This window comes from Cynocephalus volans, chromosome 1 (assembly GCF_027409185.1).
Source record: "Cynocephalus volans isolate mCynVol1 chromosome 1, mCynVol1.pri, whole genome shotgun sequence".
Lineage (NCBI taxonomy): Eukaryota > Metazoa > Chordata > Mammalia > Dermoptera > Cynocephalidae > Cynocephalus > Cynocephalus volans.
In genome coordinates this window covers 263,366,192-263,393,687 of record NC_084460.1, presented here as the reverse complement: position 1 = coordinate 263,393,687, position 27,496 = coordinate 263,366,192, and the positions used below count along the sequence as shown (strand labels likewise).

General features: G+C 37.9%; 1 protein-coding gene across 3 annotated transcripts in view; it reads right to left on the bottom strand.

Moving 5' to 3' along the window:
• Positions 1-27,496, bottom strand: part of PLCL1 (phospholipase C like 1 (inactive)) — a 394,267-nt gene that overhangs the window by 294,906 nt on the left and 71,865 nt on the right. The window contains exon 1 of one of the 3 annotated variants that reach the window (XM_063097122.1): positions 22,681-23,016. The exons of the other annotated variants lie outside the window; for them this stretch is intronic. Coding sequence (XP_062953192.1) covers positions 22,681-22,923 — 243 coding nt within the window. The 5' untranslated portion in view covers positions 22,924-23,016. Of the gene's footprint in view, positions 1-22,680; positions 23,017-27,496 lie in introns of those variants that run through there. 3 annotated transcript variants of the gene reach the window in all.

Sequence of the window (27,496 nt, the reverse complement as noted above, 5' to 3'; positions counted from 1 at the left end):
TGTGCATATATATTATATTTTCCTCACCCAGTTGTCCATCAGTGGACATTTAGGTTGGTTCCAACTCTTGGCTATTGTAAATAGAGCTGTGATAAACATGACAATACATGTTTCCCTTCGACCTGATGATTTTCATTCCTTTGGGTATATATACCCATCAGTACACCACATTTTCTTTAACCATTTGTATTAGTCCATTTTTGTCTTGCTTATAACAGAATACCTGAAACTGGGTAATTTATAAAGAACAGAGGTTTATTTGGCTTACGATTCTGGACAGCTGAATCTGGCATGGGCCTCAAGCTGCTTCTACTCATGGCAGAAAATGGCAGGCCAACGCTCAGGTACAAGCAGATCACATGGAGAGAAGAAGCAGGAGAGAGAGAGGGGAGTTGCCAGGGTCCTTTAAACAACCAACTCCCACAGGAACTAAAAGAGCAAAAAACTCATTCAGTACATGCTTCTGAGGGCATTTATCTAATCATGAGGGATCCCCCTCCATAACCCGAACCACTCCCAGTATTGCCAAGTTGGGGATCAGATTTTGACATGAGCTTTGGGGGACAACACATCCAAACTCTATCTCTATTCATCTGTCAACCAATACCTATGTTGATTCCATATCCTGGCTATTGTGAATAGTGCTGTAATAAACAAGAGTGTTTGGGGGTTTTTTTAATAAAAAATGTAGACTAAAGAACAAAAACTCTGAAAGACCTTCCTTTACTGCTATAGTCCAACATCAGTATGTTTAATTAAATAAATAAATAACTAAATAAGCCCTTATCATATTTCTAAATAGTTCATAGCCTATTTTTCTATTATTTAATCAAAGTGTTCCTTCTTTACTCTTGAATGTTCTAAATTGGTATTACTATTGGGTATCCCTGTGAGGAAACATTCCATTAGAGCAGAAAAGATGGAAATATGTTTTAAAAAATCAAGCTAAGTCATTTCAACCATTCTCAAGAGCATATTTTTAAATAATGGAGCTTGCAATGTTTTTAATCTTTATATTTAAGAGGCTCCAGTTTTAAGCTTTTTGTGGGTGTTAGATTTTTATGCATTTATATTTATGAATGAATGAATGCAGACCATGAATTATTGTCAGATCTCATATGTAACGCCTGCCTAATTATTAATGTGGGCTAAGTCATAAAAGGTAACCACTGCCACTCATGGGAAATAACATGTCCCATAGCATGCAAAGAGCACTGGATGATTGATGGCTATAGCAGAAGAGACAGAGGCCAGCCATCTAAAGAAACAAACAGAGTTGTGTGCAGCTCCAAACCATGACTACTCTCCAGCTGCATGGCACAAACACCGTAATTTGGTGTGAACAAGAAAATTAAAAGCAATCACTGTTAATCATGCAGCAAACAAAAACATTTGGCTAAACTAATGAACATTACTTAAAATAGTACAACAAAAAATCTACATTTTTTTAAAATTCTCAAGTCAAAAATTACTTACTTTATAGAAGAAAAAATTTATTAACCAAGTTAATTTCTTAATGTAAAATAAAAGATTATTTCAGTGATTTTTAATGATGCAACACTTCAATGTAATACAGAATGAAATAATGTGGAATATCAGAATTACTTTAATTTCACTAATACAAACACCAGTGTATAAGAGGTTGTGATAGAGCATGGTTCTTGAGGATCATTCTCTAGGTTCAAATCCCTGCTCCAGATATGACTTACCAGCTGGGTGACCAACATATTCTTTATTTGATTCTGGAGAAACTTTAAGGAAAAATTCTGTCCCACCAAAAAAACCCATTCCTTTACTGTTATCTGTATTCTACCCAATCACCTACAGCTAGGGTTGCCAGATATAATGAATAAAACACAGGAAGCTCAGTTAAAGTTGAATTTTAGATAAACAATGAATAATTCTTCCATAGACAAACTTATACTAAAAAATTATGTATTGTTTTTCTGAAATGATATTTTAACTGTGTGTCCTGTATTTTATCTGGCAACCCCAGCTATAGCACTCTTACTATTTTTCATTCTTCTATTTAGTAAGCACATCACAACAATAGTATCATAAATCATGCTTTGTGCTATATGGCATATAAATACCCAATCAGCTGGCAGCCATGTGAAGAACTGTAATGGATTCAGTAGGATTCCCAACTTTTAAAAGAAAGGGGTAAACATTTATGGAATTGTTTTAGGACAGTTAAAGACACTCTGTTTCCATCTGTTCTTGATATGTTTCCTAGGGGACATAACAGCTTTTAGTATTTGCTTTTACCCAAGTGGCAGTGATTAGAATATGCAATTATGGATTTATGCATATAATTATTAAATTGATCAGAACAATCAATTCTATATCCATACAAATGCATTCACATCACCATGTGGATGCTTTTACAAAGCTTCCCTTGATGTTGCAAAGCCACAAGTTTTAAAAGATTTGTACTTAACTTCCAAATTAGCATTAGTGAACATTTTTTCCAAATCTGTGCTTGATTGTTAGATTATAATCATCCAAGCATAAGAATTTTTAACTCCTATGTTAAATAACAATTTGTACTTAATCAAACATATATATTGAATTAGAAAAAAATTAAAACTTTGAATCCAATTTAAAAGCACAAAAGTATCAAATAAAATGTTTTGTGCTTTTTTACTGTCAGTGAAAAGAGACTTAAGTTTTGAAATCTAAGGTAGTTTTGATCATCAAACCATCTCAACAGTATAAGAAAGTCATCTATTTATACTATTCCAAAACAATTTGACAACAGTTATCAGATGAATCAACCAATCTCTTGCAAATAGTTTCACTAATTAAAGCACAGCTAATATGAACATCGGTGAAATACTGATATTTCCAGAAGATCTATGTACCCCAAACTAATAAAAATGAATCTTCCAACACAAATTATAACAACAGAAAAACAGTAGCAACAAACTTATTTGTATTCATCTTTAAAGCATGACCTAAATGATTCAACCTCAAGTTATGAATAATATTTGTCATGCTAGACACAAAAAGCAAAATTGAATTTTATTTCCTCCCTTATAAAAAACATATTTGCTAATATGTGAGTAATAGAAACACAGACTTTTGACCACGTAACCATAAAAATCAGTAAGCTAAAACAGAAAACAGTTACATTCCCTGTGAGTCATCTTTTCCCATTGACTAAAAATCACAATTTAAGGAAATTCTGTAGCCAACTAAATACTTAACAACAGTGCCATGACTATTTGGGGGACTTTGGAAAACAATGTAAATCTCTAAGAGCAAATATCTGGCAACTTTTCTAAACTAGATCATAATCTCAGGAAACAATAAACCTAAGATACAACAGAGTCCTTTTTTAGTGCTACACTGAATTTTTTTTCAAAGCCAACCCAACAAAAATGTTTTTCAAAAGCTTAATGGATTTAATAATTTTTAACCTCTGTAATATAGCTACTTAGCTGCCAGTACCTAGATTATATTATATCCTCTTGTCAACTCTGAGCTTCTCTCCCTTCCAACCTCCCTTTTTTTAATGCTCCTAAAAACATTTTTTCCAGCTCTTCCACTTTCCAAGAAAACACATCAAGAAAAATATAAACAGCTAACACATATTGAGCAGCTATGAGCAGAGCACTATGCCTTATATATAGTGTCATCTCATAAATGGAATATGAGAGGTAGGACGTAGTAGGAGTTGCAGCTGGAAAGGTAAGCAGGGTCCACATTCTTTGCACAGGGGCCTCTTGAACCATGTCAAGAGATTTGTGCTTTATTCCTAGCACAATGAGAAGTCATCAAAAAGTTTTAAGCAGGATAATGACACATTAGATTTTCCTTTTAGAAATAATACTCTAACTACTATTCCGGGGAATTGATTAGAAAAAAGAAGGTGGTTAGAGGCAGAACAACCAGTTAGGAAGATGCTGTGATGACAGAGGCCAAGCTTGGAGGTAGCCTGAACTACAATAGGAGACAGAACTATTCAGGAGATAGAACCAAGAGAACATGGTGATAAATTGGATGTGATAGAGAGAAGAAGGAACCAAAGATAACATACAGATTACTAGCAATGGCACCTGGGAGAATGGGATCTTCACTGTGAGATGGAGAACACAGAAGGGAAAATCTAGGGACTTGGAAATATCCAGCAAACAGATTTGGAGACCTGGGTATATTCATTCATTCAAAAAACATTTCTGAGCACCCTATCTTGGAGGTCAGATCTATACCTCTGTTACAGTACCTATTTTCTATCTGGGATTATAGTTTTAATATATCAGGTATAGAGTATGTCTGCCTCACCTTTGAATATATATACTGCAAAACATAGTTTTGTCACAAATATTAAAAGCATCAATAAACAGATGAATGAATAAATCAGTCATTAAAATAACTTTGCCAAATGCATTATAGCTTGAAAAAAATTGACTAGCATTGCCAAAAAGGCTGTTAGTAGAGTCAAATTTCAATGGCCTTGGCTCCACAACAGAGATATTAAGCATATATTTAAAGACTGAATATGTAACATTGAATAATGGGAGACAAGACTCACATTCTTCCTTGTCCTGACATATATAAAATTATATATCAACTCAATTTTCAATATTTGAATAAAAGAGTCAAAAGCTATCATAACTAAGAAATTCCTTTATATACAATTACCTAAAGAGTTAATATTGTTTTCATTTTTGTTGGCTCTCACAGGAAGAAGTACAGCTAGATGACAGGGCACAGATGCCAGACATGGCCCATATTTACACACATCACCATAAGCTATTATGGGCAAGGCTTCTTAAGATCACAGAAGGGTAATTTGACTGCATATATGTCATACGTGGTTTGGTTAAGAGACAGTGGCAGCCAGTAGGACTGCTTCCCATAACACTAGTACACTGTTATTAGGAGGCTGAATGAGAAGCCACCTAGGAGGAAATACTGGCCACAGCTGATGGGAAAGTATATAAACCCTGTTGTAAAAAAATTTTATAGAATTATATACTTTCCATTACTAGTCAATGAGCCATATTAGAGGGACTGCTAAGTAAATGGATTGTCAAGTCCTCTTTTTTTTAGGTACAGCTTAAAATACATATAAAATATAGAGAGATATGTTGCATTCTTCACCTCCAAGCCTTACAGAAAACTTATGGGACAGGAATTAAAATTTCCATTTTACCAATGAAAAAACTGAGGTTTAGAAAAATTTTTAAACTTGCTCATAATTACACAGTAAGTAGCAAAGATAAGATTCCAGGATCCCAGATCGAATTCTCTAGTCTTTGTCCTCTTACCTGCCCAAGCTGTCCCCCAAAGATTTACGTTCTTATTAAGTAAAATGAACCTAGCAGTGGTAGCTTACATTAACTCAGGCCAAGATTCCTTTAAGGAAGTTGGGGGAGAATGGGTTATCTAGTTCAATTTGGAGGGAAAAATAAATCGAGTATGTGCCTAGCACTTAGTAGGAGCTATGGAAGAAGATGCAAGAAATGTCTAAAATGTGGTCTCTTTCTTCACAGAGTTGGTTAGATGAAATTAACAAAGAATAAACAAAGGACATTGTAATTTCCCAGTGTTTATAGGACAGTTTCTAATTTACTTTGTTGTTGTCAAAATCAGTGTTATAGCTGATACGCTAAGAGAATACTGCCCGTGTATTCTACTGAAAGAATTAATAGCCTTAAAACTTCCAGGAACACTGACTCCTTAACTAAGTTTACTGTGCGTTGCTAGGATTGGACCTAGTGCCCTCAGCAGCAATACATTATTCCTAGTTCTTATTACAACCTTTCAGATTGAATCCATGATTGGTTTACACAAGGATTTCAGCCAATTTTTTCAAGATGATTTTGTAAAGAAAGCTGTATTTAAATCCAATAGGTATAAAGAAAGAGGCAGAAAATGTTACATCCTTTATATCCTCTTCCACCCACTGACTTAAACCTCATCCACAAGAACCTGGCAGATGCGACAAAAGACCAAGAGTCACCTCTGATTCAGAAAAAACTAGCATTGCCCTCTTAACCATATTATTACTCATAATAAACTGAATAATAGCTGCCAATTTTATGGCTCACTCCTTTCCTTAATTTTAAGAATTAATTTTAAGATCAGATATTTAAGGCCCTTGTCTTTACAGAACATCACACTCTGTCCTTGGAAGAACCACAAAGCCAGTTTGAAAGAGTTCTGGCTTTTAAGGACTTTACAATCTAACAAGGAAAACAGAATCTTAAACAAGCTGAAAACCTGAGTCTGAGTTAAACATTATTTTTTTAATACTTAGGTTTTCATTCATATTTGTATATAGCCACAAACTTTACCAAAATGAGCATAATTCCAGGGAGGAAAAATGAGTCTGAAGTCATTAGCTGTAAGAGGACTTTTGTTCAATAAAAAAGCAAAATTTAAAAACATAGTTGAACTTTAAGGTGAAATCAGTTCAGCTAAATTAACCAGGAAACTATTCTAATAGATGCCTTTACTAAGTTTTAGGTGTCCCTTTTACGACTGAGTTAGTGCCAGGGTGCGGACTACAGGGACTTTTCTAAAATTTCAGTCAACTTGAAGAAAAAAAAATCATTATATACTGTTTATTAAAATGAAATTTTAGACAAGAGAATGATCAAGTCAGAGCACCTAGCATAGTATCAAATGTAGTAAGAATGTTAAAATCATTTGCTGAACTAAATGCACCTACACTAAATTCATATTCAGTGTAACTCATTCTTTTACTCTAGAATTTGAGGGAGCTGGAAACCACCTTTGAACAAAATTGACCCTCTAGTAAAATCTGTACAATTGTTTGTTGAGAAGGAGCAAAGAGGGTAACAATAACAAATAACTACTGGTTGGTTTATAGTTAGCTTTTTTGGAAGAAATGGGAAGACTTTTTTTTTTTTTTAATTATTACTGACTATGTCAACTCAAATCAAAGGTCCTGGGCATTTTCTTTGTAACACTGCAAGAATCAGAGAAAAACTGATGATGATCAATTCCTACAACTCCAAAAACCACAAGCAGAGATACTGGAGTTCCCCCATCAGACCTGAAAAGTGACCACCAGAATCACAACCAGGTTATACATAGCCAAAAGACAGGTTTTGCTCCATTAATCAAAGATACCACTCTATTCACAGCCCTCCATGATCAAAATCTTAAGAACTATTTTTACTTCTTGATTCCTTCATATCTCTGAAAAGTGCTGACAAAATTCTTCCTTCAAAATTTGTCTCAGATTTTATCTTTTCTACATCCAAATAAAAATAACATTTATTGACTCTCTACCACGTCCAACTACTTAGCTGAGCACTCTACATGAATTTTCTCATTTAATCCTCCCAACAACTCCATGAGGTGGGTTCTATGGTCAAAGAGATAAGTAACCCACCCAGTATCACACAGCTAATAGAGAATCAGGATTCCAATTTGGTTGTCAAATTCTAGGGCCTTTAATGGCAGTGTCATATAAATCCTCCTCTTGGATCTAGCACCTAATTCTAGAAACTTCCAGACATTCTCTTAATCCCTAATTTATCTCCATTATTTCACATAGTTATTAAGAAAACCTTCCTTAACTATTTTTTTTACCAATCACCTCCCTATTTAAGAAAAATACAATGACTTTAAATATCATATTAAATTGAATTCAGCTGCCATATCAAGACTGCCTTTGGTCAACACATCATATCATCTCAAATTCAGAAGCACAGTCTCTTGAATACAACTTGAACTGCTATCAGTGCAATGTGCATTTTTTTCCCAGAAGGAAGATTCTTCACATGGTTATATTCATAGAAATATAAGGTCTAGAAAGATGAAGGTACCATGCATCTAGCATAGCAACCAACATTGTGGTCTAGGAACAACATTTTACATGAAACACTGACAATCCAGAAACATGTCACTTACTTACTGTGTGAATCTGGGCAAGTTACTTAAACCATCTGTGTCTCAATTTCCTCATCTATGAAATGGGGTAAAGTGTCCATACTTCATAAGACTAGTGAGAATTATATGAGTTAATACATGTAATGACGTTACATGTATTAACTCACACAGTGTCTGGAACATAGTAAACTCTCAATAAATGTCAGGGGTTATTATTGTGGTAGGAGCGTGGGAGGAGAAACCCATTATAACTCCCTTCAAATATGTCAAGAACTGTCATGTGAGAACTTAAACTTACTCTTTATAGCTTCCTGAAGATAGAAATAGGACTGACTAGGAAAAGTGTCAGAGAAGAACTTGATTTGGCCTCAATATAAACAACAAAAGAAGGCTGAAAATAGAATCGGCTTCCTTGTGAGACAGGGAGACCCCTGCTCACTGGAGGCCAATTCCTTGCATATAGGGGGGTTCCTGCCCTAGTGTGGTTAACTGGAAAATGACCTCCTAAGGCTCTCCTATGGTAGTTCACCACAGATTCTTTCACAAACTGTGTGGCACACAGTAGTTACTCAAGACATTCTGCGCTGTTCTTGTTTGAGGTTTCTCTATGACTCACATATGGCATACATTTACAAGTAAAAAAAGTGAAGTCCACGTCTGTAAGACATCATGTCTTTTGAAGTTAATTTTGAAGTTAACTGGCACATACAGGTACTGAAATAAGACCTAGTAGAACATGCATTCTAGTCAATTACCCTATACAGATCCAACCATTTGTACCCAAGAACATAACAGAGTAATGCTTGACTCCCTCATATCAAAAAACACTTTGACTCATTCTCCAAGCTAAGAATAAATCCTATGAATAATTCTTTTAACCTTAACAAAAACTTACAGTCTCCTCTTCATCATTTTACTAATAAGAATCTCCTAATCTTTAGCTGAAAACATGGCCACCCAGGTACAGACTACATTTCCCAGCCTCTTTGCAGCTGGCTATGGCACTAAGACTATTGGGCCAGTGGGATATGAGCAGAAGTGGTATGTGCAACTTCCAAGTTGGATGCATAGTTAGCAAAAATTTTCTCCCATTCTGTAGGTTGTCATTTCACTATGTTGATTGTTTCCTTTGCTGTGCAGAAACTTTTTAGTTTTATATAGCCGCATTTGTTTATTTTTTTCTTTTACTGCTTGTGCTTTCGGGCTCATATTCATGAAGTCTGTGCCCAGACCTAGTTTCTGAAGTGTTTCACCTATATTTTCCCTTAGTGATGTTACAGTTTCATGTCTTTAATACTTAAGTCTTTAATCTATTTTGAGTTGATTTTAGTATGCTAAGAGGTGCATATCTAGTTTTATTCTTTGGCATGTGGATATCCAGTTTTCCCAGCATCACTTGTTAAAGAAGCAGTCTTTTCCCCAGTGTAGATTTTTGTTGCCTTTGTCCAATATCAGATGGCTCTTAGCCTGAGGGATGATTTCTGGGTTCTCAGTTCTACTCCGCTGGTCTGAATGTCTATTTTTATACAAGTACCATGCACTGGTTTTGTTCATAATAGCTTTGTAGTATAATTTAAAGTCATGTAGTGTTATGCCCCCAGCTTTTTTTTTTTGCTCAGGATTGCTTTAGCTATTTGGGGCCTTTTGTTGTTCCATATGAAGGGTAAGATTATTTTTCCATTTCTGTGAAGAATGTCATTGGTATTTTGATGGGGATTGCATTGAATCTGTAGATCGCTGTAGGTAGCATAGACATTTTCATAATGTTAATTCTTCCAATCCAAGAGCATGGGATATCTTTCCATCTTTTTGTGTCTTCTTTAATTTCTTTCAGAAGTGGTTTGTAGCTCTCATTGTAGAGGTTTTTCACCTCCTTGGTTAAATTGATCCCTAGGTATTTTATTTTTTTCATGACAATTGTAAATGGGCTTACTTTCTTTATTTCTCTTTCTGTCAGTTCATTATTTGAGTATATAAATGCTAGTGATTTGGGAGCATTTGTTTTGTATCCTGCAACATTACTGAAGTTGTTGATCAGATCTAGTAGTTTTTTGATAGAGTCTTTAGGTTTTTCTATATATAGTATCATGTCATCTGCAAATAAGGAAAATTTGACTTCATCTTTTCCAATCTGGATTCCCTTTATTTCTTTCTCTTGCCTGATTGCTCTGGCTAGTACCTCCAGTACTACGTTAAATAAAAGTGGTGAGAATGGGCATCCTTGTCTTGTTCCTGTTCTTAAGGGAAAGGCCTTCAGTTTTTTCCCCATTCAGAATGATACTGGCAGTGGGCTTGTCATAAATGGCTTTTATTGTGTTGAGATATTTTCCTTCTATATCTAATTTGTTGAGAGTCTTTATCATGAAGGGATGCTGAATTTTCTCAAATGCTTTTTCAGCATCTACTGGGATAATCATATGGTCCTTGTCCTTGAGTTTGTTGATGTGATGCATTGCATTTACCGACTTTCATATGTTGAACCATCCTTCTATCCCTGGGATGAATCCCACTTGATCACAGTGTATAATTTTTTTAATATGTTGCTGTATTCTGATTGATAATATTTTGTTGAGGATTTTTGCATCTAGGTTCATCAAGGATATTGGCCTGTAATTTTCTTTTTTTGTTGTGTCTTTATCTGGTTTTGGTATCAGAGTTATGTTGGCCTTCGAATAAGTTTGGGAGAGTAGCTTCTGTTTCAATTGTTTTGAATAGTTTGTGGAGAATTGGTATTAACTCCTCTTTAAAAGTTTGATAGAATTCAGCTGTAAAACCATTGGGACCCAGACTTTTCTTTGTTGGAAGATTGCCAATTACCGCTTCAATCTCCTTGATTGTTATTGGTCTGTTCAGGTTTTCTATCTCTTCTTGGTTTAAAAAAAAAAAAAGATATTAGACACAGGAGTTTAAAAAACTTAAATCAATGTTTGTCTTTCTCCAGATTTTTCTTGACGAAATTCAGAACAGCAAAAATATCCTGTGCAGTTTTCATTTTATAAAAATAAACACCTAATAGGAACATCCAGAGATTTTAAAATTATGATTCCAACTTTTTTATCTTACTTAATGCCACTAAGTCCATTACATTTTTAGTTGATCCCAGTGTCAGTGTCAGTGGAGAGTACTGTCTTTATCTTCTGGCTTTTAACAGGCTTTATACAATAGAAAACATTCCATAAGCTGGTCTTATTACTCAAAAACCAGATAGCAACTGATTCTCTATGATGTGAGCTTACATGGAAATTACACTTTGGTTTAGGCAGCACTGTGGAAATTTGGGGCTTTATTCTTATTTTAACATCTTACATTTCCATACAGGCTGGAAACCCCATTATACGAACAATGCATACAGGAGCACAATAATGACTCTGGGCCTGGAAGATAATAAATGTGTTGTTTTAAGCCACTAAGTTTGCAGCAATTTGTTACAGTAGCAATAGGAAACTAATATTTAGGGTTTCTGACATATAGGTTTTGTAGAGAGAGAAACTCAAATCCCCAATCTAGGAGTTGTGCCAAAACAATCACCTCAGATCAATTGTGGTTTCTTAGATCTGACTTCCAACTTAAATGAAATAACGTATATTAATCTAACTCCAAAAGTGGTGGTTGCATTCATTGCAGAACATTGCAAGGTTGCAACACCTTAACTTTGTCTTTTCTGCCCAGCTCCATTCCAGCCAGATCAATATATTATAAAATCACTGTTTGTTTTTGGAAATTTGGGGTATCAGGGTTGTAGGTTTAAAGGATAAAACAAAATGGGGAGTAAAAATCTGCCTTCCCCCTACCCTACCTCTCACACACATACTTAATAGCTGTGAGACCTGGAGCAAATTTCCTTACCTCTAGGAGCCTCAGCTTCTCATCTGTAAGGTGGGAATGATAATGATAGCTATGTCTTGCCAGGTTGTTATAAGAATTGAAGATAGTGTAAGATCTTGACAATGTTAGTGCCCATTATTATTCTATAACATGAATGCTTGAAGGAAACCTCCATTACCTCTCCATGATATCATAAACAATTCTAATCCAATTGTCTAATCATCACAAATGATCTCCTTCTAATGGCTCCCTGGAAGAATGGGAGAGATGGTAAAAAGCCATGCTTAGTAAAATGAAGGGGCAGAATCAGAGAATGGTCTCTAAGCTCCTAACCAGATCTCCAATTCTATAATAGTGCAACTGTATAATTAAGCAGTCTCAAGTTGTTGCAGTATAAACAAGTAAGTGTTATTTTCCCCCTAACTGCCCATCTCAGATCCCCTTTTCCCCTGTGTACTCTAGTTATTACTGACAGCTCACTCAGATTCCATAATGTTTCAGTCTCTCTGTTATTAAAATTGTTTTTTCAAGTCCTTAAAAACTCGGTCCTGTTCATTTTTAAACTCTGATCTCATGTTTGGTTCAAGGCCCTCTTTTCTACTTCACAGCCCCCAAGGCAAGCTAGAATGGTGGTTGTAGTGGCTGGGGCTGGGGGTAGGTAAACTCTCTACCCACTTCTCCCTTCCTCTCCCCGCTGCACTTCCCTTCTGGAGTTGGGCTGGAGGAGGAATAGAAGAGGCCAAGATCCCCACCCCCAGGATGGCCCCATAGGGATGTTACAGGCACCACTGGGTTGGTTTCTTCTGCTCAAGTTAACACTGAACTGACCATCAATTCTCTCCATGAGGCAAGCAAAATGCTGACTCTCTGTGAGGTTGTTCCCCACAGTGCCCTTCTTCCCTGCACAATCATCACCCTGGTGTTAGAGATCTGGTGTGGACACTGACCTCTTTCTCCCATCCCTCACCAGCCTCTGCCCTAGCCTTTTGTTATTAGAGTCCCTTCACCCAAGTGTCCTCTTTGAGTGGGGAACCTGCAAGAGGTCTGGCCATCTTCTGAAGTGTTCCCTTCCTCCACACCCAGGACAGCATCAGGGGCCGGACAGTCTAGTAACCAAGAATCTCCCAAAGAAGAGAGGAGCATCAGTCCCAACTTATAGGAAGACTTGGTGGAGACGGGGGACTGTTGGATGCCACCACCATACCCTTCCCAGTCTTACACTTCAGATTCATCCCTTGAGTCCTTTCTCTCTCAACCTCAGAAAGGGTCATGATCTCTTTCCCCACAATGAGGTAAGTGCAAGGAACAGGCTCTCTTCAGAAACCATAACCCGCCTCCAAGGCTACCTTCTCCCTCTCAGTCCTACCCTTTTGTAGCCTGGGGAAGGGGTGTTGGCAAGAGCAGTAGTAAGGGGGGAGGCTGAACACAGCAGTTCATGGACCCCTGAATATGTGAATACTGAGAGCCTTTTGTTTTAAGCTGTGGTGGGTGGCTAATTCCAGCACTCACAACTATGTCCATCCTCTTAAACCAACTTCTGTGATGACTTGCTTGTCAGAAGCCATTTCTCTGTACTGGTGAACCTGCCATGCTAAGGGTACAACCATGAAAATTTTCCTTGGACTTTCCTAGGTCTGGAGCTAGAAAAAACAGCAAAGTAAACAAAGTTTATCTTTAATGCCAAGCATCCCCACCAACGACCCAGATCAATTCTTCCTTGATCCTTCCCAGGAATCTCTAGAATCAAAGAGCTGTATGTCCAGCAATCACTGCTAAGTGTGTTAAGGTGTGAGGTGTCCCTTAGTTAAAAGGCTCTCCAGAAGAACCAAAAGCCATGAAAAAAAAATTTTATAAAATGTACAACTTCTGGTAGAATGATCCAGGTAAAGAGTTATTCATTAAACCATTTACTCAGTCCATTTATAAATAGGGTCCCATCTCACATGGAGTGAGATAAGACTATCATCCCACCCATAGGCCAGAAAGCTGGAGATCAAAAGATTACCTGCTATTGAGGCTTCTGACTTTCAATGTGTCTAGCATAAGTATACACACACACACACACACCCCACTGCATTTATCACAAAACTAGCTTGATCCCACACTAATTGAACATGAGAAAGTACTAGGAAAAAAATTAAGTTTCACATGTTTGGGAGAAGCTATTTTATTTTGCCAAAAACAATCCACTTGAAGAGAATATGACCAAATACTTTATTGTGCAAATGCTGCAACAGAAAACAGAGAGAGAAAGAAAAAGCCAAAAACTTATATCCCCTCAATAATTTAATATAACTGCAGATAGATAATTAATGCTAACTACAAGTGTCTCAACAAGAGAGCTGACTGCACCATCTATACCTGGCCAGTCTCCAAGTGGTGAGGACAAACCTCTCGTTACTATTTGGCCATGGTCCTATACCTCTGAATAGCAGAACAGAACCATTATCTTTAACACAATAAAGCAGCCACAAGGACAATAATTTCATGACATAATCATATATTTGAACTTTCCACCTATTGACTTTGGAATTTCTACCCCCAAAAAAAGAATTAAGTGAGCAGACTTTCAGTTTAACAGAATTTAACAAATACTTACTGAGTTCCTCCTATGTGGGAGGCACTACACCTACCTCAAAAATAATTGGGAGGAAATCTCAGTCATACAGCATCATATCTACTACCACATAACAAAAAAATTGCTACTTCCTTAGATTAGAAACTCAAATACTCCTTATTGATTTATTAATGCTGGGAGACAAAACTATCACACTGTAAAGTTACTATATAAATAACAGGCCATCCTTAACTTATATAAATTATACCAAAGTGGGATCATAAACTCTTGCTTCAAGGTAAAAAGGCTAACTTTGTTCATGGAGTAAAAATATACAAACAGGAATCCTGCTCCTCTCAAGGGAAAATAGAATATAATATTAATAAGAAGTCATGGCTTTTTTATGTGAAAGGCTGTGAAACTGAGAAAAAAGGCATTCAAATAATCCTTGAGAAAGTTTCTCAAAACTGTTTTCAAAATTGTCTCTTTTTGATTTGTCAGCTGAACTTAGTGTTTAAGGTAATAATAAAAAATCTGCTAAGGTTTAAAACAATACTATTCAAGAAGATATATAGCATAAAGATTAAAAGCAACCTCTAGAGCTAGATTATTTGGGCCCATTTCCTGGGTCTGCATTTACTGGCTATGTGGCCTCGGACAAGTCACTTAACATCTCCCCATCTGTAAAAATTGAGATAATTATAATACTTATCTCATATGGTTATTGTGAGGATTAAATGATTTAATACATGCGAAGTGCTCAGAACAATGCCAGACTCATAGTGCAAATTATATAAACATTTGCTATTATTATAAAGAAAATTTCTCCATAGAAAAACCTCTTCAAGATGTTACTATGTATTTTATCTATTAGAATAAACATAAAAAGAAAGCTATTTATTATTAATAACATTTCTAAATACACAAGAGTATTTCAAAAGGTTCATGAAAAGATGCGTATTATTTTTAAATTCTATTTTTCCACAAACTCTTTGACATACCCTCATTTGATATTTAATTATTGTATGGAATCAATAATTCCAAAATATTTCAAAACTGGAGTTCACCAAATGCTGAAGATGACTTTGCACCTTGTATGTCAGCCTCTAGGAGAAGCATAAGGCTCCATTCCCTGACCCCACCTCCTCTTTCAAAAATTAGTCATGATCAATGAATAAGAAACTGCAAGTTCAAGGACATTGACAGGGCTTTATTTTATGGAGGTAAAGCTTTCAAAGGAGAGAGAGATCAGAGTACACATAACGTGGTCTCCTCTCTCTCTCCTGCTTAACCCAACAATCAGTGCTGACCCAGAAGGGGAGCAGGGCATGTCACTCTTCTGACATTATTGCCCTTTTCCTCAGTCAGACCCCAATCCAGCCTGAGTCAAGGGAGGCTCAAAGCAGGATCACATTCTTCCCTATCCCTCTACCCCACTGACCATGTCTCTGACTCCTTGTTCTCTGGTCCTAGAGGGTGTGCCCCTGAGGAGCCCACCTTCATTGACAACTGTCAGATCTAGGAGGAGGAGTATGGGCTTTAAGAACACAGGCTACTCAGCCTGATTTGGTTTGAAGTCACTAGGGCCTTAGGGAAAAGTGCCTACAACATAGTCAGGTCCAGCCTTCCAGAGTTCCACATCATAATTTTGGTACCAGCTAACACTAAATATTCTTTTGTCTCTTTTTGCCTTCTTTGTGCATTCATCTCCCTCAATGTCTCACAGAAAAGGTGTTCTGAATTCAGGTCTCTCTGATTTCCTAAATATTCAGTAGTGTCACAATCTCACCATTTCTAACTATGATATTATCTGTATGATACCATACAAATAATACAAGTTTGCTTTTGTAAATACTGCCTGGGCTTAGTATGTCTTTAACACAGATCTAGCATCTTTTAAAAGACGCTTGAAAAAGGTCAGCATGAAAGATTAACAAAGCAGATATTATCTCTCAGAGGTATTTTAAACTTTTGACTACAAAGTCGTATGTTTAAGGAAAAACACAATATCCTTGCCTATAACAGCTACACACTTTCATACATTTACAAATACAAATTTTAAAATTTTGGAAACTAAACATACTTAATAAAATAGTTTAGTTTTTATGTTGCTTTGTTTTGGATGGATTGTACTGTTTTCAAAATTAATTTGCCTTTTTTCTTCCTTGAGTGATAATAATAATACAAATAATGGTTCTTTTTTACTCATCATGTACAGTCCTACTTTTCTTAAAGTAATGCTAGATTGATTATTAATGAGATGAGTTTAAACAGCACTGTTGAAAATAAACTAGATTGCATCACTCTTAAACACATCCACATAAGATGTTACAAATAAAATTACAAATCAAACCTAATTTTAAATCCAAAGGACTATTCCAATACTTTGTCATACTATGATTTTGTTGCCATCAAATGTTAGCTGAAATACACAATATATTTGGCCAATACTTAAAATAAGACAATGTTAAAGTATTTTTAAATTTTTTTATCTCTAACATTTTGGTAATTTAACAGCATCATTTTATTTTGGATTCTTTGTTCTGACATCAACAGTGAAAAAATAAAAAAATAAAATAAAATAAGACAATGTTGTTGATATAGAAGTTGCCTGTTTAGTCCTAATAGTTATTATCAGTTTAGTATAATCATTAATTATAAGAAACTCTGTCTATTCTATCCTATTATAGGAATTGGGCTACTGAGATGAACTAGGATACAGAGATGAGTAAGATACAACAAAACTACAAGTAAACCTTTTTTACATTATTAACACACTTGTCAAAATAAGAGATTTTGTAGTACTGACAGGTTTCACCTTAATAAGTTTCATTGATTTATTACCGTAGATTTAGATTGAAAGTCCAATCAAGTTGTTCTCCCTCACCTTCTTATAACCAATGGTTCACTTATTGATGCTGAGATCTCAACAGGAAACTCAAAAAGTAACTTTCCTCCTACCTCTTACTTAGGTTTAGTTACTTTAAGTTGGATAATTTTTTTCAGTGTACAGTGTTAGGTATATTTCAGCTTGGACATTGCCCCTGAACATGAAATTATTTTTAATATCCACAGTTATTAAAGCTGAACAGAATTGACTGAGGAAGTAGGGAAGACTGCTGCAACTCTTTCATTGAGCTACTCCCCAGGCCACTGCCTGATCAGTTGCTCCGGCATGATCTAGAAGGTAATGGGTTGTTTGTCCAGTAGCGCCAAGATGAAGTCGGCTATTTCCTGATGTCTTTTCGTAACACCCTGCTGTGCCTGAGGTGTTATTTGGCAATAAAATGTTCAATTGTCATTTTACTGTAGAAAATTCAATTATTTGTTTTCTCCATTGTAAAAGGAAAAGGTTGGGAAAACAACTATCCAGTCTCAATCACACTGTAATTAACTTATATTTTTTAACCTTAATATATTTCCCAAAAAGGAAAACAAATAGTGTAAATTCTAATAGTAGGATCAAACACTAATCAACAAACACTTCTAAAACCTTTAACTGAAGTATGACAAGGCTCTTTATTGAAAGTTTATTCCTAATTCTCTTGAGAGGTGTTATAAGAAATCACATCAGAAAGGCACCACAATGAGAAGCAACCACTTCTAAGGTGAAATGTGATCATATTTTATGGCAATTTCAGAGAAAGTAAGTATTCTGACTGAAGTTGATGGGATAATAAGCCCAACTCTTCTAAGAGGTTCAATACTATTTACACAGCTGAATCATACCTCAGGAGGAGAACCCCACCTGATGCCACCAGGGCACCCTCACAGTCTCTTATAGTAAAGGCTGGCCAGCTCCACTATACAACCAGGCTGTTTTTCCAAATTCATCCATAAGTTGACTATTTGGAACTTTTAACACTTAATTGTACAGATAAAAAAGTCTATAAATGCTGATTAATTTCCAGGTAATTAACAAAAGCCTTTACAACTCATAGTGTGCCTAAAATTTGTAAGTAATTTTTCAATCACATTTAATTTCCCTTCATAACTGTCTCTCTAAAAAATGTTTTCAAAGCTCCAATTGAAGCTTCCCTATTTTCTCACTCCCTTGCCACAGGTTTCTGCTCCCTCTGTGTATCACCCTAAAAGAGAACACAACCCTTCACAAACTCCACTGTGTACCAGGGCAAGAAGGAAGTGGGCCTGGTGCAAAACAACAGGTGTGAGTTCCATATACTGACACGATGAGAACACCTGCCAAGCTGCTCTGCCATTTCAAATACAGCATGAGCCTAACAAGATGGCCAAATACAGGAGAGGTTGCAATCACTTTCTAGAGACATTGAGCTCCAGATGTTCTGAATTGGGAGAGGAAAGGCAGAGAATGGATAATTTACCCCACCAGCCTTGAGGCCTGAAATTCAGACTCTTCTGCCACTGTCTTATGTGTTCAGGTCACTTCTAACCTAGAAAGTGTTCATGGTCTGTGGACTTCCCACATCTGAAAGCCAGCATAAGAGCACAACCTCTGGAGTCAGGCATGCATGGCTTTGAATCCTGACTCGATATTTTATCAGTAGCTCTCTGTGGCACCCTGCCCTACTTTAGAGGGTTTGCTGTGAGGATTAAATGAAGCAATGTGTGAAATCTCCTAGTTAGTACCTTACTCATAGTAGGTGGCACTTAATGTGAATTCCATTCCTCTTACCCCTCTGAAGAGAGCCATAATTTTGATATGGATCACTGGTATTCAAGGTGCAATTTTGAGGCTACAGCTCAGAAACCCACTACACCAGCCCCATAGTGAACATGATAGTGTGAAACTGGCCATGATATGAAATTATGAAACATGAACAACATTGAAGCTAGTCATTACTTTAGCTGTTCTGGTACAGGTCCCAGAACCTCATTCCCAATTTCTGTCTTCATCCCACACAACCCATGTCCATGAAATCCAAGTGACAGTTTCTACTTTTCCTTGCCTGGAGAGTCATACTTAAGTAGAATCAAAAAGAAATGGAAAAAAGTAGAACCCATTGACATGTTACATATAATGGAATAAAAATCAACTGCTATTTTTAAAACAAGTATGTATCTCAGTTCCCACCATCTAGTATAGAGAATAAGCTACACTGCTTTCTATTTCCAGAAAATTACAGAGTCATAAAGCTATAAACTATAATCTAAAATGTTAAATATTTTAAATATTATAAGTTTGATGTCAAGTATCAGATAGATAAATGGTCTAATTTCTTAATTATAAATATATTCAAATGCATAATAATAATGCATAACTGTTAGATGTTATCAATCCTGCATGTATCTACACAGTCATTTTAAATCACAAGTCGTCAAGAAGAAATTAAGTTGCACTCTATGGCATTACTGTGATATATAAAAATGCAATTACCAAAAAACATGTAGCATTTATCAATGTCAATGCTGCTGAAAGTAATTACACAGAAAAACAAAGGAAAAAGTAAACAGATTAAAGAGAACCCAGTTTAATTCTCTCATTAAATTTTTAGAAACCTAAGACTGGGCATATAGGGGAAGAAACATAATGACAATAGAAAGAAGACTTTCTGAAGATGTGTACAAATAAGTGTCATTGTTTTCATCAGCTCAGAAGGAAATTGTTTTCTCAACTAAACATATGTTTTCACAAATTAGGGAGGGCAAATTTACTGAAAACATTCCTTTTATTAATATATAAGACAGTCTGCTTTCTGGCAGGATAGAGGAATGCACTATTCTGAAACAATATCCTAAATTGAGCTGAAAAGAATTCAATGTTTGATGATTCACAATTTTTCAGTGGCTCAGAGTCATCATGAATATCATTTATTACTGTACTATGGCTGTTTGGAACAGTATTTAATAGTTTGATTAATATACAGACTAAAGCCTTTCTTTTGTGTGTGTACATTTCAATGCCAAATAAAAAGAACTTTTGGCAAAACTGTGAAGAATGCATTTTCTCTCAACATATGCACTACATATTTCTTATATGATCTAGACCTTTTTTAGAAACTCTTATTTTTACTACACTAAAGTGAACAAACTATGGGATAGCAGCTTCAAGATGTCAATAGAAAGGTTCTTGATTTCAGAGGGGGAGTGGAACAGAGCCCACCACCTGCCTCTTTCCTCTCCCGGGAAGGCAATGAAAGCCTCTGGGAGCAGACTCCAGTCACTGCTGCCCACCAATGATCTATCAGGTTATCCTTGAAAATTAATTTGCACATTACATTGATCTTAGACAACACTCTAGGCATCAAAAATGTTTGAAGCAAATTTGAAACTATGAGGCCTGTAAAACTCTAGCCAAGTGTTATTGTATGAGTCAGGAGCTTCAATAATTCATCACATATACCTATACATGCATTTGCGCTTATATGCATGGAATATTTTGGAAGAATACATAAGAAAGTGTCAACAGTTATGAGGGTGAACTATGTTCAGCAGTTTTGGGGGATATTTTTGGTGGCTGGCCCGTACACGGATCCGAACCTGTGACCTTGATACTAACCAGCACCACACCAAGTGAACTAACATGCCAGCCGGGAGGATCAACTATGTAAGTGGAAGTGTGGAGTGGCTGAGAGTCTTTCTTTCACACTCCTTTGCAACATTTGATTTACTTAATCATGTGTATATATTACTTTTTCAGTAAACCTAATTTAAAATAATAATTCACTTCATTTTCTAGTATCTTTAATTTTAAAGGCCATTCACTAAATTTTTATTTAATTTACCACTAAATAAGGAAAAGATCAAGTTGATACTCTGATGTCTCCCTCCTTTTTGTCACAAAAAGAAACTTCAAAACAAAAGAGGCACCATTATTCAGCAATGACCCTTCTGAGAGTATAAACCAGCACAGTACAATTTAAAAATGGCAAACTTAGTTGCAAGAATTTGTATATTCCTTATACTCCATTACTTTTATTTTTCACATTATAGAGCCTACTGCTTTTTATCATCTTATATTTTAAACTATCTTGTGGTGCCTATTTTCATACACACACAGGACCACACATTGTATCAACATCTTAGAATCCAAAATGTATGTTTTTCCTAATCGTGATTTTTTTAGTTTCAAAACAATATGATTTCTAACCTATGGGTTAAAAAAAAAGGTCATCCTTTTATTTAAATCCACACCCAGAATAGCAAAATAGAACACTTTTTTTCACTTCATCGAAAAGTTAGAAAACAGAAACTACTACAAGTCATTTGCAATTACCACTCACTTTTACTACAGAAATCTCCCCACTGATTTTAAAGTTACATGTGTCAGTGATGGGGAAAAGCCTAAACCATACTTGGAACTAGGTGGATGGATGCACAGTGGACGCAATCTACCTACACTGGCTCTGGAACTTGGTAAAGAGACATACATAGTCGTCACACAGTTTAACTCTGAACAAGGGTTTTGAATGTATTAAGGCACCCAGTAAATTGAATAGTAAGTAGATCCAAGTCCATCCTTCGCTGTCATCATTCGTACATAGATATATATATATATATATATATATGTATATATATGTATGTATGTATATGTATAGTGTGTGTGAGCATAGTTTTATACTGTCTGTACCACCAAAATTTATTTTAATCTCACATGCACATGATTACTCACATACATTTATGGTAAGAGGCCTTTTTTCAGAGCCTGTGCGAGGGTTCTTACCCCCAAAGAACCTCACCCACAAAGTCGTGCATCCAAAAGATGAAATCTCAAGCACAGGAAACAAACACCACGGAAGAAAGACAGGGGAGCATAGAGGTTTACAAAATCCCGACCAAATGGACGGAGAGAAATTCTCTGGGGGGTTAGGAAGTCGGGAAGTGTTTTCCCTGAATGTGGTGGTAACCACAAGGACTGAGGATGATGCTTGGGGGACTGATTGCTTTCCGGTTGTGCTTTCTGCAGCGCATTAACTCTGGGCTCTTCCATTGCTCTTTACTGTGCTGCAGGATCCACCGAAAACTCTGCCTACCTACACGGAAAGTTCACGTGTCTTGGGATTTCGGGACCATTTGAGTCTACAGGGGATTTTTTTCACTTGAGAGTAAGCTGTGCATTTCCTTTACTGTGCGGCAAAAGCTAACCCTTCGCTGCAGAGCAGTGCATAACCATTCCGTGGGTCTGCATTTATCCTGAGTCCTCCCTTCCTCCTTCCATCAACGGTTTAGTGAAGCTTGCAGAGAAAATGAGGGAAAGCATCCATCAAAATACAAAGACACAGAGCGGAACTTTTCCTCCGATGACTGTCAGGGGGGGGGGGGTCACTTCTGCTTCTCACGGCGGAAAGCTGAGTCTGGGAACCTCCAGACGAGGAAGGAAGGTTTGGCAATGAACGAGGTGGGAGAAAACAATGCCGAGCCTGAGACGCCTCCGGACATGGTACATCCTGCCCGGGTCCCCGACCCACCCACCACCCACGCTCCCGGGACGGCGGGGCTGCGCTTACCTTGATGATGCTGCTGCGTCGGGGGGTCGTCCGTGCCGCCTCCAGGAGGGCGGCCTCGGCGTCTGCTGGGGCCCCGGCGGGGCCCGGCAGTGCGACCCCGCTGCGACGGTCTCTCATCCGGCCCCCAGAGGCCTCCGCGACGCTGTCCCAGGAGGCGGCGTCCAGACCCGCTCGGGGGTCGCCTTCGCTCCCAGCCGCGTCGGGCGGTACCGGAGCCTCCCTGCCGGCGGCGCCCTCGGCCATGGCCCGACGCGTTTCGGGCTGCCTGAGGGAGACGGCACTCCCGGCAGCGGAGTCCAGCCGCTGGGCACGGGTGCGCTCTTGTACCAGGAGGCGGCCCCGCCAGACTTTGTTTCACCGCCCGGCGGCGGCGGCGATGGCAACTTTCTGGAGAGGAGACATCGCTCGGGCAGAGACGTCCTCGGGCTTTGGTACAGGAGGCCAGCAGACCGGCGGGGGACGACGGCGGGGTGGGGAGGCGATGTGAGCGGGACGGAGGAGATGTGAAAGGAGAGGGAGGTATCCGAACTGGGATGCAAACCCTCGCTCTGCGCCAGACAAAAGGCACCGGACGCCAGCCCAGGAGGCCTCCGGAGACGGGACGCGCGCAGCCCGAGAGAGGCCGGAGCCGGGCGACTGCAGCCAGGCGCACCCGCCACCTGCCAGCGGACAGCGGCGCAGCGGCCCCAGGAAGTGCAGCGGCGGCGGCGGCGGCGGCGGCCTCCACTCTGCTCTGTTGTGACAGGGAGGGAGACTTGTTTTGACAGCATGTGGGGATTGGCAGGCGTCTGAGCCTCTTAGGAGCCTCGCCTCGCCGAGGGGGGTCGGCCCGACCAATCCTCACGGCGGAGGGATGTGCCCGAGAGCGAAGAATGGAATGTGTTCAACTGGGAGCCGGCCCGGCCGGGCTCCGGTACTCAAGCGAGGGCGCGCGCGTGTGCGCACCCGCAGGCGCTCCGCGTGTATCTTAGGAAGTTGAGAGACGTGAAACGAGCTTGAAGATGCAACAAATCCGGGGGCCCGGGTGAGGGAAGGAAACCTTCGTTTGCAAAACAAAGCAATTGGAAGAAATGGGTGTTGAGAATTAATGTCGAAGCGTTTGGGGTGACAGACTGAAGCTTCCCAAGGTCAGGGGTTAATTGCAGGCTCTCACGACAATCCTTACAAGTCAAGTCCATGCAGTGATAAACTAGGGTTTACTGGGATCCTAGAGTTCCATAATTTACTTCAAGTTCCTTGAAAGAATTCTAAGTCTACTCTGCAATATGAATAAATACGACAAGGAAAGGAGTCAGGTGAAAAAGATGAGGGTAAAAGGAAATTGAACCAATTAAATCCCTCTGGAGAGTGACTCCTAACAAAGAACAGATATGATGGAAGTCAGATTAAGTACAAGGTGGCTTGGGGGGATTAGTCCTTATCCTAAAACATTCCTATTTGACAATGGTTCAACCTCCTTCCTCTAGATAATCCTATATAAAGATAATTTGCTCTTTTCCCGCAAGCTAGAGACCAAGAGAAGAGACTTCTTTGGATGATGCATTAAGTCACTAAAATTAACCATAGCATGCTCAGATGCAAATGATGGCTCTAAGATTCCCTGGGAAGACAAAAGACTTAGCATTTTAATTAAAAGGTTTTTTATATATATTAGGATTTATATTAAACATCACTTATTAAACTATATCTTGATTATTAATAATTTAATAATTTGAGATTTTACTTGTTCCTCAGTCTGGCCAAGAGCATGAGAAATTCTTCAGCCTTTTAAGACCCAGAATTTTGTTAGAATCTCAGAATTTTAGAGATGCATGGGGAGTTAGGGATCATCCAGGGCAGTCCTTTTATTTTACAGATAAGATGAAGACCCAAGGAGCCTTGTCTACTAGTTAACGCAGGAGCTGAAATTAGAATCTGCCACCCAATTCCTTCGGTAATCTCTTCACTACTTTATCTGGCTCCTCTGGGGCTGCAACCTGTCAGAACCTGGACCTTTGGCAGGTTTCAGATTTGACATTTACCAACTTCTAGGAAAGACCGAGAAGGCTTTACTTTACCATTTCTTTAAATATAAATGTAGCCCAGTGATGAATGTATTGTAGATTAGCAGTAACCTCTGGTTTTAGAAACAACACCACCCTCTAGTGAGATTCTGAGAACTGCATCCATAATAGCAAATGCTTTCCTCCTCCCTGCCCCCCTCCCCATACATAAAAGACAGGAGGGGAAACTCAATGAAAGTTTCCATTTCAGCTGGTCTGTCTTTATAACCCAAGACTACAGGAAGGAAACAAAAGGGTGCCCAGACTTAAAACAACCATACATGTCCTTTACCTCTGTTAGTTCTGGGAATTCCCACGTATGTTGTATAGGGAATATTTTTACTTGCTATCCTCACAAATGTAACCTATTTTAGGCTATCATTTTTTTCTTTTATCTTTAACTATTACTACATTTAACTTCTGTCTTTCACAGTTGTTATCAGTGTTTCATTTTTCTTTTTTACTGAAATAAAAATCTCATTCTCGGGTTGTCCTTTGAAAAATGTAACTGCAGTTATGTCACTCTATCTTGTTCTATGATATTAGTATCATTTACAAGGATTTCCCATTCTACAGGTTTGTGTACCATTATGAAGATTTATTTTTTAAAGCATTAAAATTAGTATCACCTTACTAACATTTAAGGTGGATCACTGGATCTTAAAAAAAAAAAAAAAACGAAAGAAAATACAGCATATAGTTTGCAAAATATTTTGTTTCTACTAGACAATGTCCAGTAGGACCCTTCTCTCTTTCCTCCCTTAGCAGCCTTCCCTGTTACCCTCATGTGAAAGTAAACACACATGGACATACCCTCTTTCTGCATGTATATGTGTATATATTCACACATATATGTATCATTTTGTGTGTGTGTGTGTCTCTCTCTCTCTCACACACACACACACACACACACACCCTCTGAATCCTTTGCTCTGAGTGTCTGTTCATAAAGTTCTTGCCAATTCATTCTACATTCATTCATCGAGAAAATAGTTGGGCCCTGATCTAGCAAGACTTTCATACTATTGTCTTCTAGCATAAGCTCAAAAGGCTTCTCCTTATACACCTGATACTCATTAAAAAAATTAAAATTAAAATTAAAAAAATCGTTCTGTGCACCTCCTCCAACCCAGGAATAGATTCTTCTTTGAGGCCCCACTTCAAAAACTGGGAGAAGGGACTAGCCAGATTCAGTTAAGTCAGCATCCATGGGCACACTTCTACCCCTCTATTAACAGTCCCCCTTTCCAGATTACTGTTGCCCACAATTCCTGCCTCACCAAGTCATTGTGGCAATCACTAGACTGGCAGATTGGAAATTGGGGACCAGTGGGGGGTGGGGAAGGCAGGCTGTGAATAAGAGTAATGAATAGGCAATTAAAATGTCACCACCTCAGGAAGGGCTTCTCTGACCACAAATCTCAAGTTGCCCCTACAACCCTGCACATGTCATGTCATTCATATTATTCTGTTTTGTTTTCTCATAGGATTTTATCACTATGAATAAACTGTCCTGTCCATGAAATTGTTTACTTATATATTCTGTCCTACAGACCCCCTATCTCTGCCTCCCCTATCTCTGATTACATGGAATGTAATCTCTATGTGCATAAAGACCTTGTAGATTTTATTCATTGCTGTATCTCCAGCTTCCAGAACTATGGCTGGCACAGAGTAGGTGCTCAATAAATATCTGTGGACAAAGGACCTTTGCAGTTCTCTCACTAAATAAAATAATCACTCTGATAAAGAAAAATGGTTCTGTGACTGCTCACACAGTAGGACTTCTCATCTTCAAGGATCCTTGAATTGCATTTTAGAGCAGAAATCAGAGCAAGCAGTTGCAAAACAGAAGAAGGGCACATGTATTTGGAGTAACTTGAAATCCGAAATTAGACTGACAGGCAACTAATAGGAACCTAGCCAGGTCTAGCAAACCTGTAAATACCTAGCCCAGAATCAAGACCAGATACGTCAGTATAGTCCTTCCAGCCCAGGGAAGTCACTCCAGAACCTTGGGCCTGAGAAAAATCCAATGAGAATATTAAGACATTCTACATACTACCAGGAAATTACAGTGGGGGAAGAGAAATGTCATTTTGATAACTGTTTTCTATGTATCAGATAATCCTATATGAAATATTCTGATCTCCACTTTACAGATAGGAAAATTAAGAAACAAAAGGATCAAATACCTTGCTTGAAGTTACAGTCAACTAGGAAGTGAAGGAAGCAGGATTGGAACCCCAGTCAGTGACTTCAAAGCTCGTGCTCTTCCTGCTACACAAAGTTCTCAGAAGATACAAGTCCCATGGCTGTCCTGGAGACTGAAGAGCCACTCCTTCAGATTTGGGACCACTCACACTAGCCAAGACACCTCTTAACATCAACATTACCTCTATGACATCATGGACTCTGAGTATCACCAATTCATTAGTGTGTGAAGAAACACATATAATCTTTCATCCACAAATGTATAAGAAAAAAATATTAAGGCCTAGTTCTCCTGATAAGTTCTCCTGATAAGATGCACTGAACATGATCAAAGAAGAGTATACCATTCTCAGTTGAGTTACATATATCTTTTTTACATTTAGTCATGACCCCTCTCCAATACACATTGTAATCATTTCAATTTGCTAGTACAAGAAAATTGAATTTGCAAGGGAATTTGTAGTGTAAATATTATACTAGAGAAAATACATACAAAGTCAATTAAAATATAAGCAAAACTTAAATAACCCTCTTAAAATTCAAGTTTTTATCTTAAAAGG